Below are 17,818 nucleotides of genomic sequence, written 5' to 3'. Positions count from 1 at the left end.
CGGGACTCCCAGCATGCACCACGATCAGAGCAGAGCTCCCAGCGTGCACCAGGGCTGGAGCGGGACTCCCAGCATGCACCACGATCAGAGCAGAGCTCCCAGCGTGCACCAGGGCTGGAGCGGGACTCCCAGCATGCACCACGATCAGAGCAGAGCTCCCAGCGTGCACCAGGCCTGGAGTGGGACTCCCAGCATGCACCACGATCAGAGCAGAGCTCCCAGCATGCACCAGGCCTGGAGCGGGACTCCCAGCATGCACCACGATCAGAGCAGAGCTCCCAGCGTGCACCAGGCCTGGAGCGGGACTCCCAGCATGCACTGGGGCTCACCACCAGCCTTGCCCTACCTCCTGTCCTGCTCCCATTCCTGAATCTCCCCCATCTACCCAGGGCACATGCCAGTGGGTAGGCTCCTGCTGGGCAGCCCTCTGCTGTGTGGGGCTGGGTAGAGTCCGGATCCCCATCTGCCCAGCTCCCTGGGGATAAGGAAATGACAGGGGGGCAGGAGGGGGGAACTGAGCACACTGAGATGCAGCCATCTCTGGGGCGGGGCAGCTGGGGAACATCTGCACATAACGCTGTATGGGGAAGGGTCGCCTGGTGCTGAGATGCAGCCATCTCTGGGGCAGGGCAGTTCTCTGCCTCTTCGTTTCCACTTCTCGGGGTTCCCTTTCATTTTGCGGCCACACCACTGGCAGACAAACAGTCCTCTGAGTGCACGCACACACACGGTCTCTCACACACACGCGCCTTGCAGGAAGTACCGGCGGGAGGAAATGACTTGTGAGGCCTCCTTGTTCTGCCGCCCGAGCGCTGCCCTCCCATTCCTGCTCACACACCATCCCAGCGCCTGCTGCCATGAGGGTGAGTCCCCACCCCCCATTCCGGACGCCTGGGTTCCCCGGCTCTTATCAGAGCCAGCTGTGCCCCCAATCCAGCATCACGGCCCCGACTTCCTGCCACGTGTAACCCTGGTGGGTCACGGCTGCAGGAGGGGGGGCTTTGAGTGGGGAGGGGCATGGAGAGCCAGGCAGGCTGGTGATGGGAACCAGGTGTCCTGGCCGCATGGGGGCGGGGGGGAAGAGGGGCCGGCAAGGGGCGGGGGAGGGGGGGGGCCCTGGGATGGGAACCAGGCCACCAGGCTGATTGCATATGGGGCTGCAGCTAATGGTTGTAGACCTACATCCCCCGACATGGCATCCGGTCCCTATCTCTCTATCTGTCTCTGTACACGCTCCACCCCAGCTGAATCATCTGCCCTGTGAGCCAGCTGTGTCCAGTCCCTGGGTGAGGCCCAGTCACCAGGCCCCTGGGAGCCAGTGTGAGTTCCAGGGCATTCACCTGCCCTGAGATCAGAGCAGCCCCCCGCAGCCTGGCCTGACCCGCCTCCCCACCCCCGGGCTGTTCACCATGCAGGGTGGAGGGTTCTCCTCTATACCCTGGGATTGCCTCAGAGTTCGATTTCTGTGTGTGTGGGGGGAGGGACGGCATTTCTAGCTCGCAGGTTTGGGGATCAAACATGAGTCTGCCCGAGTCAGCTGGGAGCTTGGGCCCATCGCTGGGAGAGGAGAGATCTGCCCCGGGTGTGGCCGGCGTGGCGATGCTGCCTGAGTCAGCCAGGAGCCTGGGCCCATCGCTGGGAGAGGAGAGATCTGCCCCGGGTGTGGCCGGCGTGGCGATGCTGCCTGAGTCATCCGGGAGCCTGAGCCCGTCCCTGGGAGAGGAGAGATCTGTCCCGGGTGTGGCCAGCGTGGCGATGCTGCCTGAGTCAGCCAGGAGCCTAGGCCCATCGCTGGGAGAGGAGAGATCTACCCAGGGCGCGGCGATGCTGCCTGAGTCAGCCAGGAGCCTGAGCCCGTCGCTGGGAGAGGAGAGATCTGCCCCGGGTGTGGCCAGCGTGGCGATGCTGCCTGAGTCAGCCGGGAGCCTGAGCCCGTCGCTGGGAGAGGAGAGATCTGCCCCGGGTGTGGGTGGCGTGGCGATGCTGCCTGAGTCTGCTGTGAGCCTGAGCCCGTCGCTGGGAGAGGAGAGATCTGCCACGGGTGTGGCCGGCGCGGCGATGCTGCCTGAGTCAGCCGGGAGCCTGAGCCCGTCGCTGGGAGAGGAGAGATCTGCCCTGGGTGTGGCCGGTGTGGCAATGCTGCCTGAGTCTGCTGTGAGCCTGAGCCCGTCGCTGGGAGAGGAGAGATCTGCCCCGGGTGTGGCCGGCGCGGCGATGCTGCCTGAGTCTGCTGTGAGCCTGAGCCCGTCGCTGGGAGAGGAGAGATCTGCCCCGGGTGTGGCCGGCGCGGCGATGCTGCCTGAGTCTGCTGTGAGCCTGAGCCCATCGCTGGGAGAGGAGAGATCTGCCCCGGGTGTGGCCGGCGCGGCGATGCTGCCTGAGTCAGCCAGGAGCCTGAGCCCATCGCTGGGAGAGGAGAGATCTGCCCCGGGTGTGGCCGGCGTGGCGATGCTGCCTGAGTCAGCCAGGAGCCTGAGCCCGTCGCTGGGAGAGGAGAGATCTGCCCTGGGTGTGGCCGGCGCGGCGATGCTGCCTGAGTCAGCCAGGAGCCTGAGCCCGTCGCTGGGAGAGGAGAGATCTGCCCCGGGTGTGGCCGGCGCGGTGATGCTGCCTGAGTCTGCTGGGAGCCTGAGCCCGTCGCTGGGAGAGGAGAGATCTGCCCCGGGTGTGGCCGGCGTGGCGATGCTGCCTGAGTCTGCTGTGAGCCTGAGCCCGTCGCTGGGAGAGGAGAGATCTGCCCCGGGTGTGGCCGGCGTGGCGATGCTGCCTGAGTCTGCTGTGAGCCTGAGCCCGTCGCTGGGAGAGGAGAGATCTGCCCCGGGTGTGGCCGGCGTGGCGATGCTGCCTGAGTCAGCTGTGAGCCTGAGCCCATCGCTGGGAGAGGAGAGATCTGCCCCGGGTGTGGCCGGCGCGGCGATGCTGCCTGAGTCAGCCAGGAGCCTGGGCCCATCGCTGGGAGAGGAGAGATCTGCCCCGGGTGTGGCCGGCGCGGCGATGCTGCCTGAGTCAGCTGGGAGCCTGAGCCCGTCGCTGGGAGAGGAGAGATCTGCCCCGGGTGTGGCCGGCGCGGCGATGCTGCCTGAGTCAGCTGGGAGCCTGAGCCCGTCGCTGGGAGAGGAGAGATCTGCCCCGGGTGTGGCCGGCGCGGCGATGCTGCCTGAGTCTGCTGGGAGCCTGAGCCCGTTGCTAGGGCCAGCGGATCCCCCAGTAGCTCATAAATCAAGAAGGCAAATCCCCCCCATCCCCACCCCAGCACGGCTGGGTCTCTCCTCCCAGGCCTGTCAGGCTCTGAAAATGTTTCACACACATTGGTCACCTTAGTAGCCCCTCGTGGGTAGTCTGAGTCAGTATATATAAATACATACAGTGGCGCAGCTCAGCCCAGGGCAGGGCTAGCAGGTGCTGCAGGACAGGAGTGAGGGGCACTGGCAGAGCTGGAGGCGGGCTCCGGGGCTGGCAGGGGGCTGCGGGTGGGAGTGAGGGCTACCAGCAGAGCCCAGGACAATTGAATCGCTCTGGTTTTGCTGCAGGTCCAGATCTCCATATTGTTCTTGTTCCTGGGCCTGGTCCCGGGCCTGGTTCTGGCTCAGCAAGGTAAGTGTCACCTGCCTTTCCCTATGGCACCACACCCTGGGTAGCACCAGCACCCACAGCCCTGGGGCACCAGACCCCTTGACTGACCAGGAAATCCTGTCTTGGGAAACATCTGTAGGAGGGACCAGTGGGGCTGGGAACCAGGACTTCTGGGTTCTATCCCAGCTCTAGGAGGGGATGGGGTCTAGTGGTTAGATCAGGGGGGCTGGGCATCAGGGCTCCTGGGGGTCTGCTTTGCCCCCTCTGTTTCTGTCCTTTTGCGTAACCTTGGACATTTCTTTTTGCTTCTTTGTGTCTCAGGTTCCTTCTCTTTAGGGGTAGAAAGGGGAATCCCCCTCAGTCAGGTGCTGTACAGGGAATATGATGTGTAGCAGAGTAGGTCTATTTCCGGGCGGCGTGCACTGCTCGCATGCGTGTATACACACACACGGAGCAGGGCTCGTCCCCTCCAGCAGGGGGCAGCAGGGACACACACCCTCTCACCCAATGGAAGCTGGGTGGCTGAGGACAAGCATGGGTGGGGCTCCCCGCACCCAGCCACCGAAATCTCCCACCCAGCCCTTTGCTCCCACAGATAACGCCACGAAGGATGTCGTAGCGATGACTTTGCTGGCTGAGACAACCCTTGCGGGTGAGCAGGGGGGTAAGTTCCCGCCCAGGGCCCACGGCATGGACAGGCGTGCTGTGGGGAACAAGGCAGGGAGTGAGTAGGGGGGCTGTGCTGCTGAGAGCGGAGTGGGGAGTCAGCAGGGCTGCAGGGAGCGGGCGGTCAGCAGAGGGCTCTGTGCTGCAGGGAGTGGGCTGGGACCCAGAAGGGGCGCTCTGTATGTGTGGGATCAGCCCGGTGCTGTGGGGTGTGCGTGTGTGTGATACAGACTAGCTGCCACACACGCACACGGAGGCTTTTATCCTTCATCAGCAATCGTCACCCCGAGGCCCAAACTGGGGCAGGACTCTGGCGTCATGACCCCGTCCGACCCCAACTCGGATTTGAGAGGTGAATATCAGTGCCTAGCAGCCATCCCTGTGTGGCGTTATGTTCAGCTGTTCCCTGGCTGCTCCGCCCCAGAGGTGGCTGATCCGTTGTTTCTAATCTCGGTTCTTTCTTTGCATGACACGGCCAGATGGAGACCAAGATGCAGAGGGGGGGAAACACATCTAGCGCAGGGAGTGGGCATCACGTAGAAGACGGGTGACCAACTGTGGGAGCACCCCACTCCAGGCCAAGCCAGATCCCCTCCACGTAGCCCCAGTCATAGGATCATAGAATGATAGAAGATTAGGGTTGGAAGAGACCTCAAGGTCATCTAGTCCAACCCCCTGCTCAAAGCAGGACCAGCACCAACTAAATCATCCCAGCCAGGGCTTTGTCCATCCCCCCAATCATACCGCACATAACTGCTCTGCCCCAAAATGTGCCCCCCCAGTTCCCCTAGCTGCAACACCCCAGTTAGGTGTGACTTGGCTGGGAAAAGCTCCCCACATAAGAGCTCAGCCTGAAAAAAGTGAGAGGGACGTTAAAAATGGAAGAAGGACCAGCTGGGAGAGCAGGGGGTTGTGGGTCAGGAACGAGGGGCAAGCTGTTGAGGGGAATCCCAGGGCTGGGATAGCCAGGACTGTGGGTTGGGAGTGAGGGGCACTGGCAGAGCTGGGGGTGGGGGTGGGGTGGGCAGAAGGGTCCAAGTCTCACCCTCCTTTCTTCTCCCCGCAGTCACCACAGGATCTGGGGGCTCCAGTTCCAGCAGCATGAGCACAACCACTTCAGGTAGGAGAAATAACCAGCCCCCCCCCACATCCCACCCCAGAGGTGGCTGCAACTCATGGCCAGGCAAGGGCTCCCTGGATGACCAGCCCCCCCCCCATCCCACCCCAGAGATGGCTGTAACTCATGGCCAGGCAAGGGCTCCCTGGATGACCAGCCCCCCCCCCCCATCCCACCCCAGAGATGGCTGCAACTCATGGCCAGGCAAGGGCTCCCTGGATGACCAGCCCCCCCCCACATCCCACCCCAGAGGTGGCTGCAACTCATGGCCAGGCAAGGGCTCCCTGGATGACCAGCCCCCCCCCACATCCCACCCCAGAGGTGGCTGCAACTCATGGCCAGGCAAGGGCTCCCTGGATGGCCAGCCCCCCCCCCACATCCCACCCCAGAGGTGGCTGCAACTCATGGCCGGGCAAGGACTCCCTGGATGACCAGCCCCCCCCCCCACATCCCACCCCAGAGGTGGCTGCAACTCATGGCCAGGCAAGGGCTCCCTGGATGACCAGCCCCCCACGTCCCACCCCTATTACCAGATTTGCCCGTTACTTTGGGGTACACTCATTTATTAGGGTTACGCTTCGGGGGGGGGGGGCGGGTCTGTAATTCTATCCACGTACGGCTTGTGTCACTTGTGTTCTTGCATGGAGCGCTACTTCTCCCTGCTGCAAGTCCCCTCCCAATGGAGCTACCCTGCAGGTCCTCGGTTCCCCACAGCTCGGTTCCTCCAGCCCCAGAATCAGATGAACACGCGCACCCACACCCACACCCCCACCCACACCCACACACATTAGCAGAGCACGTCTGAGTGGACCGGGTCAATCAGGACTCCCAAACTGACCCCTTATTTGTCCCCGAGCAGCACCTCCAAGCTGTCACCCTCATATGCACCGCACCGGAACAGAGCACCCCTGAGCCGGCTGGGTCGAGCAGCACCTCCAAGCTGTTACCCACCTATGCCCCAAGTTCAGCACATCCCTATCCCCATTTCCACGTTACAGTGGTTCTGGTCGTAACCCACTTGATGAGCAAACCCCACAGGATTTTGGGGTGCTGCAGGGATCTTTAGCTTAGGTAAGAGGAGCGTTGCTGCAGAGCGAATGGGGAAGCCAAAAACAAGAGAGAGAGAGAGTGCGTGAAAGAGAGAGCGCGCGAGAGAGGGAAGCAACCAGCTTAACCTTAAAAGTTATTTATTGCCTGGTAATAACCATACAAGGGGAGCCAAACAAACAAACGAGTTACATTATTGCATCTAGCTTCAATCTGATCCCACAAGTCAGGTTTAGAAAACTCTAACTGATCACACAAGTCAGGGTCAGAAGGCTGTACCTAGAGAGAGTGAGAGCTGGGTTCTCGCCACTCCGTGACGCTTGAACTGGTCGGGGTTCCCAGGTGGTGGGGGTAGCTGGGGGTCCGGAGTGCTGGAGCCAGGCAGAGCCCCCAGCACGATCAGTCAGGAGACGATGAAATCCTAATGGAACTGATGCAGATGTTGGATCCAGGCATCAGAGCACTTCCTTGAGCATGGGTCGGGGTCTTTGTAGGGAAAGAACAATGGTTCAAGGGAGAACACTAGATTTGTTTATGGGTAAACTGGTGGCTCAAGGGAGGATACCAAAATTGTTTTGTTCAGGCTAGACAATAGGAACTGCTCATTCCTGGCTATGGGCAGTGTTCCTTCAAGGGAGCTCACAGTGCAATTAGGCAGGTTCAGTATTGCGGATCCCAATCAAGGATTTATTCCTCGAATTGGTCTGATAACGGCTGAGCTGGGTGTGTGCAGGTGTGAGTTCATTAACATCTGGAGCAGGGATCCCCCATCATGCAGTTCATCCCTGCTTTTCTGGTTGCCTTGGAATCTCTGTTCTCCATTCTGTATGCTAAGGGTGATGCCTCCCTGTCCCATCTTCCATGCAAATGACGCTAGGGCAGTTTCCTTAATCCCGTCACCCTTGTCCGGAGGGCTGTAGGTGTGTCGCCCACGGCCTTTTCATTGCTTTTTGTAAGTTTTTCTTCAGTTCAAGTGGAGGCTGGGGGGTGGGGGGTCCTTTGTGAATCAGACAAGCTGGATACTGCACCCTGGTTCCCCAAGAACATAGAGCTGACAGGTAACACCCCAGAGGCGGCCGCAACTCAGGGCCGGGCGAGGGTTCCCTGGATAACCATGTCCCACCCCAGAAGCAGCCACATCTTGGGGCTGGGCGAGGGGGTCTCTGGATAATCAGCTCCCTCACGTCACACCCTAGTGATGACCGCATCTCGGCACTGGGTGCGGGCTCCCTGGATGACCAGCCCCCCTGTGCCCCATCCCAGAGATAGCTGGTGGGGAGGGCAGGTCTCAGCTGGGGTCTCTGAATCCTTTTCACTCCAGAACTTGTTCTTTTCAGGCCCCAAGAGGCCTGAGACCCAGGCGACGAGCCGCAGAGAGCATGGGAGCTCGGCCAGATCAGGTGAGTGCCCCGGGGCTGGATCGGAGCCGGAGCCCTGCAGAGGGGAAAGGTCCCTGCCCCATTTCCCCCCCTCCCCCAAGCCAGGCATTTTGGGTAATTCTCTCTCTGCCCCCACAGGAGCCGGCCAAAGCCAAGAGGAAATCTTCTCTTACGGTGGGTAGCAGCTGTCCCTGCCCCGAGCAGCAGGGGGTGCTGCTCCTCACCTCACTCCCCTCACAGTCACCCTGTTCCCCCCTCCTTTCAGATTACCACTCCCTGCGCAAGTGGGGCCTGATTGCCGCCGCCATCCTCTTCGTCCTGGGCATCCTCATCCTCACCTGTGAGTGGGGGCTGGGAGCCAGGACGCCTGGGTTCTCTCTCCGGCTCTGGGAGGGGAGTGGGGTCTGATGGGTAGAGCAGTGTGGGGTGGGGTTGGAACCAGGACGCCTGGGTTCTCTCCCTGGCTCTGGGAGGGGAGTGGGGTCTGATGGGTAGAGCGGGGCTGGGGGCTGGGAGCCAGGTCGCCTGGGTTCACACTCTTACTCTCTCCATTCCCAGGTGGTAAATTCGGGAAGTTCCACGGATGTGGGGGCCGGAAGCGGAGGAGGTGAGAGCCGCCCCTGTCCTCTCTTGGGCCCCGCAGGGTCCCCCCAGCCCCCCTAAGCCCTTCTTCCTTTTCCTTACAGCGCCTACGATATCTCGCGGCTCTGAGGCACGCCCTGCTGGGGGATGCCTGGGGGCCAGACACTGCGTGGAGGGGCCGGCTCGGAGCCCCACAGCGATGCTGCATGCCTAATGGGGGCTGGGGCAGAACCAGCAGCACAGATCAGAGGGCTGCTGAGTGCCCCTGGCTCCCTCCTCTGTGATCTGCATATCAGACCCCTGGCTCAGATCACCCCCGCCAATCCCCTCTAGCCTCCAGCCGACTCCCCGGCCTGGATCCTCCATCCCTCTCTTTTCCCCCTCCCAGCCTTGTCCCCTGATCCCTGTCCCCTCCCTCTCCCAGCCTTGTTCCCCCATCTCTGTCCCCTCCCCCTTCCTGGCCTGGATTCCCATCCTTGTCCTCCCTTCAGGCCTTATCCCCCCCATCTGAGTCTCCAGCCTGTGCCTGGCCTGTCCCCCGCATCCCTGTCCCCCCAACCTGTCTCTGAGCGCCGGTCGCCCTGTGTTGTATTTTGATGACATTAAATGACTCCCTCTGGGGAAGCAAAGTGTCTGTGAGCCTCTCATGCAGCAGGGCACGGGGGCAGGAGTCAGGACTCCTGGATTCTATCCCCAGCTCCGGGAGGGGAGTGGGGTCTAGTCGGTGAGAGCAGGGGCTGGGAGCCGGGACTCCTGGGTTCCATCCATGGCTCTGGGAGGGGAGTGGGGGTCTAGTGGGTTAGAGCAGGGGCTGGGAGCCAGGACTCCTGGGTTCCATCTGTGGCTGTGGGAGGGGAGCATAGCTCAGTGGTTTGAGCATTGGCCTGCTAAAGCCAGGGTTGTGAGTTCAATCCTTGAGGGGGCCATTTGGGATCTGGGGCAAAAATTGGGGATTGGTCCTGCTTTGAGCAGGGGGTTGGACTAGATGACCTCCTGAGGTCCCTTCCAACCCTGAGATTCTGTGATTCTGTGGTAGCTCTTGCCCCTTCTGGTGGCAGCAGGGCTCCATTAGCACTTTGCTGAGCTCAGGCCAGTTCAAAGGGCTCAGAGAGTTGGCCGCCATGGGCTTTAGTGAATGAAAACAACCAAGGGCAGGAATTTCCCCCTGGGTGGAGCCAGCTCTGTGCTGGTTGCTCAAGGCCTGAACTGTGCTCAGATAATGAGCTACAGGTGGCTACATCTCAGCACTGGGTGAGCTGTCCCCATGGGGTGTTATGTGTGGCTGTTCCCCAGCTGCTCCACTCCAGAGGTAGGGCCTGTTGTTCAGGGTCAGAGACTGGAAAGTAGAGGGTTAATATCATGGGGCTTTCACTCACCACACCATCACTCCTGCAACAGAAATGGACTCCTCTGCACAAATCATCTGAGACCCATAACGCTGGGATTGGGTATGCAGAGCACTGAGATGCAGCCACATCTGGGGTGGGGCAGATGGGGAACAGCCGCATGAGGACAGCTTTCCCAGCGCTGGGATGCAGCCGCCTCAGGGGTGGGACAGCCGGGGAACAGCCGCACATAACGGCACACGAGGACAGCTCGCCTGGCACTGCGATGCAGCTCCCTCGGGTAGAGCAGGTAGGTCCCACAAATGCAACTGTTGTTTGTCAGCACCCGGAAGACACTTAGCGGCTGCCAAAAGAACAGCCGGGACACTCCGAACAGGTTACCCAAGGAACCGTGTCACTGGAAGGTTTTAAGACCGGGCTGGACACACCCTGTCAGGGCCGCTCGGGGGTCCCTCGGCTCTGACTTGGCCCCGGGGTGCTGGCCCTGAGGCCCTCTTGAGGTCCCCTCCAGCCCCGCATGTCTGGGAAACCTCCACACACGACATGGCCCAGAGGGCAGAGCCGCGCCGGGAGCTCGGTGGCCTGGCCCGCCAGGCCCGGCCCCTTTCGGCTGATCCCCGAGCCCTGACCTGCTGTCAAACCACCGGGCTGCAGGCTTGAGGCAGCGGCCGGACAGTTCCTCTCAGTCGCTCACCCATGGCACCAGCTTGTGCCCAGCCTGCTGCTGGGCTGGGTGTTTCTGCCAGGCTGGCCTGGAGGTACCAGGGCCAAATCCGCCCTTGCTCTATCCTCGTGCCAGAGGCCACTGGCTCCCCCCTTGCACGGGCCTCTCCCTCTTCCTCTCCCTCCCTGGCTGGGCACCAGGCCCAGCCACTTCCTGCCCAGGCAGACAGCCCGAGCTGCGGGGGCCCGCAGGAGCGGCCGGGGGTGCTAGGAGCCCAGGGCAAGTACAGCCGAGCATAGCAGGGGCGCTGGGCAGTGGGGGGCGCTCTCTGGGGTGCATCAGCCACAGAGCAGCTGGGGGGCTGCGAGCCTTGGGGCTCTGGGGCAGACGGAGGCTGGGAGGGTCACTATGTCTGATGCCCTCTCACCACAGGCCTGGGAGAGATCCGCTAGCAAGCGGACAGGCAGCGATGGGAGGGGAAAGGTTTCCTGTGAAAAACTGGCTCTGTGCAGCCCCCCCAACCACTAGACCCTACTTCCCTCCCAGAGCCATAGAGAGAACCCAGGAGTCCTGGCTCCCAACTCTCCTTTCTCTAACCACTAGCCCCCACTTCCCTCCCAGAGCCATAGAGAGAACCCAGGAGTCCTGGCTCCCAACCCTCCCTTTTCTAACCACTAGACTCCCCCCCCCCGCTCCCAGAGCCAGGGAGAAAACCCAGGAGTTCTGAATCCCAATTGTTCTCATCCTAAATGTCAGACTCTTCATTCTTTCCCCGTCCTTCTCTCTCTTTTCCTCTCCCTCATTTAGTTGCTGTGACGGCTCCTGTCAGCACTGCACAGGCCGGGAATAGGCACCTGCTGCCCTCATGGAGGCGGGGCCCTCCGGAGTCGTCCTGCTGACGCAGATCATACCCCAGCCCCACTCGTCAGCCTCCTCTGCCCCACCACGGCCCCTGCGGAAGTTCTACCAGGGGGAGCCACTGGCTCTGGGCGTGAGTCCAGCATAGCCGGAGGCTGGCCTGCGAAGGGGACCCAGGGGGACACAATGAGCCTTTCTGACTCCTTCTGCTGGCTGGGCCATTAACAGGAGGCGGCTGCTGCCCTTGCTGGGTGTAGTTGCCTGATTAGCTTGGACGGAAGACACTCAGGCTTTTAGGTGCAGGGGGTCCTATCCTTGGCCACAGGCTGTCATGTGTGGCCTTGGTATAGTGCTGTGGCACTGAGAATCCCAAAGTGCCTTAGAAATGTGGTTGGGGATGATTATCTCTGTAATACAGAGAGGGAAACTGAGGCACAGAGCTAGGTGTGTGCCTGACTGGAGACTTGCAGCGAGTCAGGGTCAGGATGCACAAGACCTGACCCTCTGAGCACCCTCCTCCCCTACAAGAGCTAGAAAGAGAAGCCAGGAGTCCTAGCTCCTCTGCTGTAACCCACTAGACGCCCACTCCCCTCCCAGAGCTGGGGATAGAACCCAGGAGTCCTAATTCCCAGCTGTTTTCATTAGGAATGTTCCACTTGGGAGCATGATGCAATTCCATTATTTTAATCCATTACTTCCAAACTAAGGTGATGGGACATATAGACGAAAACAAAAGTAGATACATATCTAAGTTGATTAGATAGGTAGAGAGGAGCAAGTGGGACTTGCCAAGACTTACCTAGGTGCCTGCAGCTCATGGAAAGTCAATGGGAGTTAGGCACCTAGCTCTGGCACTTTTGTCAAGCCCAAGAGACACCCACCTGCATTCAGGTGCATAATTCCTTTGGAAATCTTGGCCTAAGTAGATGTAAGGACTAAGTAGCCATATAATTATCATCCCTAGCTCTTGGTAGCCCTTGTCATCAGTTGATCTCAAAGTACTTTACAAATGAGGTAGCGTGAGGAAACTGAGACACAGGGAGGATAAGGCCAGTGGCAGAGTTGGGAACAGAACACAAGTCTTCTGAGGATCCGTCTAGAGGCTTTATCCTCTCATGAATGACTAGCCAAAATACAGAGACCCTGTGTAGTAGAGACTGTGTCACCGTGTGGTAGGGATGGAGTAACCGTGTAGTAGGGACTGAGTAACCATGTAGTAAGTTCCCCAGAATGCAGCTCCTGGCCAGTAACATGCCTCATGGTGTCTCTGCAGATCACACAGATACTCACGGGCATTGTGCAGATAGCTTTTGGCATCATCCTGACCCTGACGAATGACCACCACCAAGTGGCGATAAAGGTGGGGACCCCCTTTTGGACTGGGATCCTGGTAAGTCCTAGTGGTGGGGGCTTCGGGGTGTGTGTGTGCAAACAAGGAGGACATTGTCTCGGAATCCTCTCCGTAGGGCGGTTTAGCCAGCCAGCGCCGTGCCCTGAACCCGGCTTCCCAATGATCTTTGGAAGCCCAGCTGGTACTGCCAGGGGTGGCGGAGTGGCGACTGGGGCACTGGCCATGGGGCTAGAAGAGTTGGGGGTTGCTCCCTGAGCTGCCGCTGGCCTGCTGGGCGGGTTCGCATGTCCCCTCTGTGAGTCCTTGGGGTGGCCACTGGCTGTGTGTCTGTGCAGAGCCCCGACCTATCACAGGTGCTTCTTTGGCCCCGATCCCCGCAGCACCTGGACCCCTCCCCCATCTTCAGCTGAGTCTCTGTAGGGCATACAGAGCCTGTGGCATGGGGAGAAAGGGAAGAATGGGGGGATCCAGAACCCCCTGGCATGGAAGGGAGGGGAAGTGGGGGACACATAAAGCCCTTGGCATGGTGGGGAAGGAGCCTCTGAGATGTGTAATGGGCATGAGAAATGTGTGACTCCCCTCCACCCCCGGTGTATTGATCCTCACCCTGCCTGTGAGGGAGGGAATGCCAATATACATAATGCATGGGGTGGAAACTGAGGCACCAAGCGAGTGGGATGATCTCACCTGTTGGGTGAAGAGTGGGCAGCAGCTTTCACCCATCTCTGCTTTCCCTCCAGTACATCCTTTCGGGGTTCATTTGTGTGGAGGCTGCCAAGAACCCCAAGATCTCACTGGTAAGGAACGAGGTTTCTGTCCCTTGTTTTTTGAGCCAGTTGGAATATATTGGGGTTTCCCCCCCCGGGAAAGTTAATTGAAACATGAAAAATTGGCGGGGGGGGGGGGGGGGGGGAGAATTCACCAAAAATTCCAATGGAAACTTTTGACTTTTTTCTCAACACTGAAAATTCCCATCCCCAAACTGGCCAAACGGCTGAGAATTGAAACATTTTACCCCAAAACAGTCATGAAAGGAAGAATTTCCAGGGGGAAATTGCCCAAAATTGAAAAATTTCAGCCCAAAACAGCCACCAAACCCCCCCCCCCCCCAGTTTTTTCAGACAAAAACGGCAGCCCACCCCACACAGCTGAAAATGGCCAATTGGCTGCCAAAAGTTGCCCCCAAAAGAGCAAATTTGTAGCTGGAAGCTGCTAAAAAGTGCAGGGAAAATGAAAAATGTCTACTCAAAATTGCCCCAAAGCTCAAAACGTTGCCACTGAAAACTGCCACGAATGGCTGAAAGCCGCCTGTTTCGGGCTGAAGATTGTAACAAGGATCAGAAGAAGAGCTCTGGAGAGCAGGCTAGCTTGCTTACGAGGAGAGGTTGAGGGAACTGGGATTGTTTAGTCTGCAGAAGAGAAGAGTGAGGGGGGATTTGAGAGCAGCCTTCAACTACCTGAAGGGGGGCTCCAAAGAGGATGGATCTAGACTGTTCTCAGTGGTAGCAGATGACAGAATGAGGAGTAATGGTCTCAAGTTGCAGTGAGGGAGGTTTAGGTTGCATATTAGGAAAAACTTTTTCACTAGGAGGGTGGTGAAGCACTGGAAGGGGTTCCCTAGGCAGGTGGTGGAATCTCCTTCCTTAGAGGTTTTTAAGGCCTGGCTTGACAAAGCCCTGGCTGGGATGATTTAGTTGGGGTTGGTCCTGCTTTGAGCAGGGGGTGGGACTAGATGACTCCTGAGGTCCCTTCCAGCCCTGAGATTCTATGATTCTATGATTTCCCCAGCGGAAGCTGGGCCCCCACCAGCCTTGTCTCGCTAGACATTAAAATCTCCACCGACATGCTGTACCGTGGAAGCTGGACACAGGCTGAGGGTGTCTGGAGGGGTGCAGGAGGATTCAAGGGCAGGAGGGTGGCTGGGGAAATGCAGGGGTGGGAGGTGTGGGGTGTGTGGACGACATAGCTGGGCGTCCTAGCCCCATGTCTCTGGTGCCTCCTCCCCAGGTGAAGGGCATGCTGGCTATGAATACCCTCAGCGCCATAGTGGCCGGAGTGGGGATCATCATCTGTTTGTTCTCGTTTGTCTTCTACTACCCGGGAGTAACCTGCTACTGGATCGAGGAGTCCAAGTCCTGCGCGCCGACCTCCCGAGTGCCCACGGTGAGTCCGGCTGCCCCCTCGGCCTGCCCAGCTCTGCCCCATGAAGCTGGGGGCACTGGTGCTATCTGTGACCCGGGAGGCTCAGCAGGGGGCGCTGTGCTGCGGGGAGCGGGGGCTCAGCAGGGGGCGCTGTGTGTATTCTCAGTCAGTCCCTCGTGGATCTTCCCTGGCCAGGATACCATGTTCGGGGTGGTCATGATTCTCCTGGTCTTCACCATCCTGGAGTTCTGTGTCTCCATCTCCAGTGCTGCCTTCGGGTGCAAAACACTCTGCCGGGACAGCTACAGCGACACGGTGACAGCCTTTGTGCAAGGGGATGGGGGTCTTGGGGTTGGGGGGGGGAGGGCTGGGAGCCAGGACGCCTGGGTTCTATCCCAGGCTCAGAGAAGGGAGTGGAGTTTAGAGTTTAAAGCCATGGGTGAGGACTCCTGGGTTCTATCCCTGGGTGTGTGAAACATTTGTCCAGCCCATCTTCTTTTTAAGTCAGTTGACAGATGTAGGAACCTCTCCCCGCCCGGCCCCCGTACTTCCCTAGGGGAGTTATTCCATGAACAATTTGTGTCTGTGCACTGCCCAATAGGGCTGCATGAGAATATGGGAGGCAGGAAGAAGGAGTAGGGGTTATAGGGGAATGTGGGGGGCAGGGGAGTGGCTGGCCCTAGGGCTGCCCCTCATGCTCTCCTCCTGTCTCTCCCTCCAGTCTGTGGTGATTTATCAGAACATGGGGCCTCCAGCTGCCCTCGCCAATGACCCCCCCAAAGCTCCGCCCCCTTACCAGGACACCCAGACCCCTTGAGCCATGCCCCACTTCACCTGCTGACCGACCCCAACCACTCCGAGTTGCTGCCGGCTCTGCAATGGCCCCCAGGGGGCAGCGCAGTATCTGGGCCAGCATTGTGGATGGTGACGACTGGGACTCACTCCTGATGGTGCCATCTACACTAACAGTGTGACAGCTTCCTTCTGCGGGATTTAAAGGGACGGTGCGAGGCTACAGTGTGGCAAATTACAGTTTCTTTCTTTCTTTCTTTCTTTCTTCTCCCCTGCCGACAGGATCTGATTCCTCTCTGCTGCGCATTCACCCCTGATCTCCCTACACCCAATAAACGTGTTTCATACGAACGACCAGCCCCAGTTTCTGCCTCTGTTATTCATCAGGATCCCCTGACTTGGCGAAGGGACAGGGGCAGCCCAGGAATGGTCCTGGTATTGTAGGGGCTGCCAAAATGCTGGACCTGAGAACAGGTGAACTTGCTGAGATAAAGGCAGTGAGCTGAGAACAGGTGAACTCAGTGCATGGCACAGACCTTCAGTGCTGAGATAAAGGCAGCGTGCAGTGTGCATGTGGCAACTTGGATTGCCTTGAGAGCTGGTGTTCCTCTTGGGGCTACAGGGTAGGTTTAGAGCTCTAAATCGGGGGCAATTTGAGCGAGGCGTTCCCACGAGGCACCCCTCCCCCAAGAAAACAGTTTCTCTTAAGGTTAACAGATTCTCCGCATTCTCTTTGCACACAGAGGGATCAAGCCAGGGGTCGGCTCCTGCCCCGAGCGGGCTCAGTCGCTCGCCATTTACCCCGGCTAGCACGTGGCACCAACTTGCCCCTCGAGGGAGTAACGCTGAGCATGGGGTTCAACTGAGAGCATGGCGCTGGGGACGGGGGCATGGCTACTGGGCACATGCCAAAGGAATGATGCGGAGCCAGCACGCCCAGGCAGCCAGCCAGCCAGGCCGAGCTCCCCAATCTGGTGGAGGTTAAAGGAGCACGTTATTGGCAAATTGGGAAGGGCTCAAAGTCCGGCAGAGAAGGGAGTGAACATTAGGGGGTGGAAGGGTGAGGGGACAGTGGAGATTTGAGTGGAGGTGGTTATGGAGAGGGGCCTGGGTGGTAGGGGACAGGAGTTAGAGGGATCAGAGGATGGGGTGGGGATTATGGTGACACTCCTCTGCAAAGGGGGGCAGTTCTAGTGGTTAGAGCAAGGGAGCTAGGACTCTTGGGTTCTCCTCTAGCTCTAGGAGTGGAGTCGGGCGGAACGGTTAGAGCAGGAGGCAAGGAGATAGAAGTTAATTGCAGGGAAAATCTTCCCCTCCCCCCCAAATCCAGCTGCCCCTGGAGGGGACTGTTCAGAACAATCTGTTCTCTTCCTGGGGCGGGAAGTGTCTGGGCCTGGAGCCCAGCCTGGGGAGGAAGAGGAACTAACGGGAGTGGGGAATGGGGGGAGCCAAGGAACTAGCCCTGGGGTGGGGCAGGCCCTGAAGGGTTAATATTGAGCAATGGTTTAGCAGTGACTCCCTCTGCCAGTAACTGTGACCTTGGAGCCGTGCTGAGCCCCCTGCAGCACGGTGCCCCCCCGCCCCACAGCACAATACTCCCCCGCCCCACTCCCGGCACAGTGCCCCCTGCTGAGCCCTCCCCCACTCCCTGCAGCATGGTGCCCCTCCTCCATTGTCAGAGTTACTGGCAGAGGGAGTCATTGCTAAATCATTACTCAATATTAACCCTTCAGGGGCCAGATCCTGAGTCTCCACACCCTAGGGCCAGTTCCTTGGTTCCCCACATCCCCCACCCTTCTTAGTTCCTTTTCCTCCCCTGGCCAGGCTGCAGGCCCAGATGCTTCCTGCCGCAGGCTGAGAACAGCTTGTGCTGTGCAGGCCCCTCCAGAGCAGCGCGGGAGCTGGGCATCGGGCGACGCAGCCTCATTCACCTCTGAGGACAGGACAAGACGCACTGGGCTTAAATTGCAGCAAGGGCAGTTTAGGTTGGGCATCAGGAAAAACGTCCTAACTGTCCGGGTGGTTAAGCCCTGGAACAAATTGCCTAGGGAGGCTGTGGAATCATTGGAGGTTTTAAAGAGCAAATTAGACAAACACCCGTCAGGCCTGGTCTGGCTGTTACAGTCCTGCCTTGAGTGCAGGGGACTGGACCAGAGGGCGCATGGAGGTCCCCTCCAGTCCTACACTTTGATGGTCACTGAACAAACCAACAACCTTCAAGAGAGTCTAATCAGTTCCTCCCTCAACCACTGCAGAGAGAGAGGATCAGATAGTATCTGAGAGCTGGGCTACACGACAGTT

General features: G+C 59.4%; 2 protein-coding genes across 8 annotated transcripts; both read left to right on the top strand.

Annotated features, from left to right (window-relative positions):
• Window positions 1-722: 722 nt before the first annotated feature.
• On the top strand, window positions 723-8,993 carry LOC125625897 (uncharacterized). 5 transcript variants are annotated; one of them, XM_048828506.2, is made up of 10 exons: window positions 723-863; window positions 3,531-3,594; window positions 4,169-4,225; window positions 4,514-4,591; window positions 5,306-5,359; window positions 7,741-7,803; window positions 7,921-7,956; window positions 8,048-8,122; window positions 8,341-8,389; window positions 8,469-8,993. In XM_048828506.2, the coding sequence occupies exons 1-10, from the start codon at window positions 858-860 to the stop codon at window positions 8,491-8,493; spliced, it is 507 nt and encodes a 168-aa protein (XP_048684463.1). In that variant the 5' UTR covers window positions 723-857; the 3' UTR covers window positions 8,494-8,993. The 5 variants fall into 5 exon arrangements, with proteins under 5 accessions (XP_048684463.1, XP_048684465.1, XP_048684467.1 ...); XM_048828505.2 differs by having other exon boundaries at window positions 724-863; window positions 4,169-4,237; XM_048828508.2 differs by lacking the exon at window positions 4,169-4,225.
• A 1,405-nt stretch (window positions 8,994-10,398) lies between these two features.
• On the top strand, window positions 10,399-15,986 carry LOC125625896 (membrane-spanning 4-domains subfamily A member 4A). 3 transcript variants are annotated; one of them, XM_075122958.1, is made up of 7 exons: window positions 10,399-10,653; window positions 11,182-11,365; window positions 12,506-12,622; window positions 13,324-13,380; window positions 14,591-14,746; window positions 14,921-15,040; window positions 15,800-15,986. In XM_075122958.1, the coding sequence occupies exons 2-7, from the start codon at window positions 11,240-11,242 to the stop codon at window positions 15,959-15,961; spliced, it is 738 nt and encodes a 245-aa protein (XP_074979059.1). In that variant the 5' UTR covers window positions 10,399-10,653; window positions 11,182-11,239; the 3' UTR covers window positions 15,962-15,986. The 3 variants fall into 3 exon arrangements, with proteins under 3 accessions (XP_074979059.1, XP_048684460.1, XP_048684461.1); XM_048828503.2 differs by having other exon boundaries at window positions 10,545-10,653; window positions 15,447-15,874; XM_048828504.2 differs by lacking the exon at window positions 14,921-15,040 and having other exon boundaries at window positions 10,545-10,653; window positions 15,447-15,874.
• Window positions 15,987-17,818: the final 1,832 nt, after the last annotated feature.

This window comes from Caretta caretta, chromosome 24 (assembly GCF_965140235.1).
Source record: "Caretta caretta isolate rCarCar2 chromosome 24, rCarCar1.hap1, whole genome shotgun sequence".
In the NCBI taxonomy this organism is placed as follows: Eukaryota; Metazoa; Chordata; order Testudines; family Cheloniidae; genus Caretta; species Caretta caretta.
This window is presented reverse-complemented; position numbering and strand designations above follow the sequence as displayed.

What these genes read in the sequence shown, in the direction of transcription:
- LOC125625897 (XM_048828505.2), top strand. An exon ending in CCTTGCGGGTGAGCAGGGGG is followed by an intron (nt 4,238 to 4,513) that starts GTAAGTTCCCGC and finishes ATCCTTCATCAG; the next exon opens with CAATCGTCACCCCGAGGCCC. An exon ending in CCCCAACTCGGATTTGAGAG is followed by an intron (nt 4,592 to 5,305) that starts GTGAATATCAGT and finishes TTCTCCCCGCAG; the next exon opens with TCACCACAGGATCTGGGGGC.
- LOC125625896 (XM_075122958.1), top strand. Translation starts at nt 11,240, where the DNA reads ATGGAGGCGGGGCCCTCCGGAGTCGTCCTGCTGACGCAGATCATACCC. An exon ending in CGACCTCCCGAGTGCCCACG is followed by an intron (nt 14,747 to 14,920) that starts GTGAGTCCGGCT and finishes TTCCCTGGCCAG; the next exon opens with GATACCATGTTCGGGGTGGT. An exon ending in GGGACAGCTACAGCGACACG is followed by an intron (nt 15,041 to 15,799) that starts GTGACAGCCTTT and finishes CCCTGCCGACAG; the next exon opens with GATCTGATTCCTCTCTGCTG.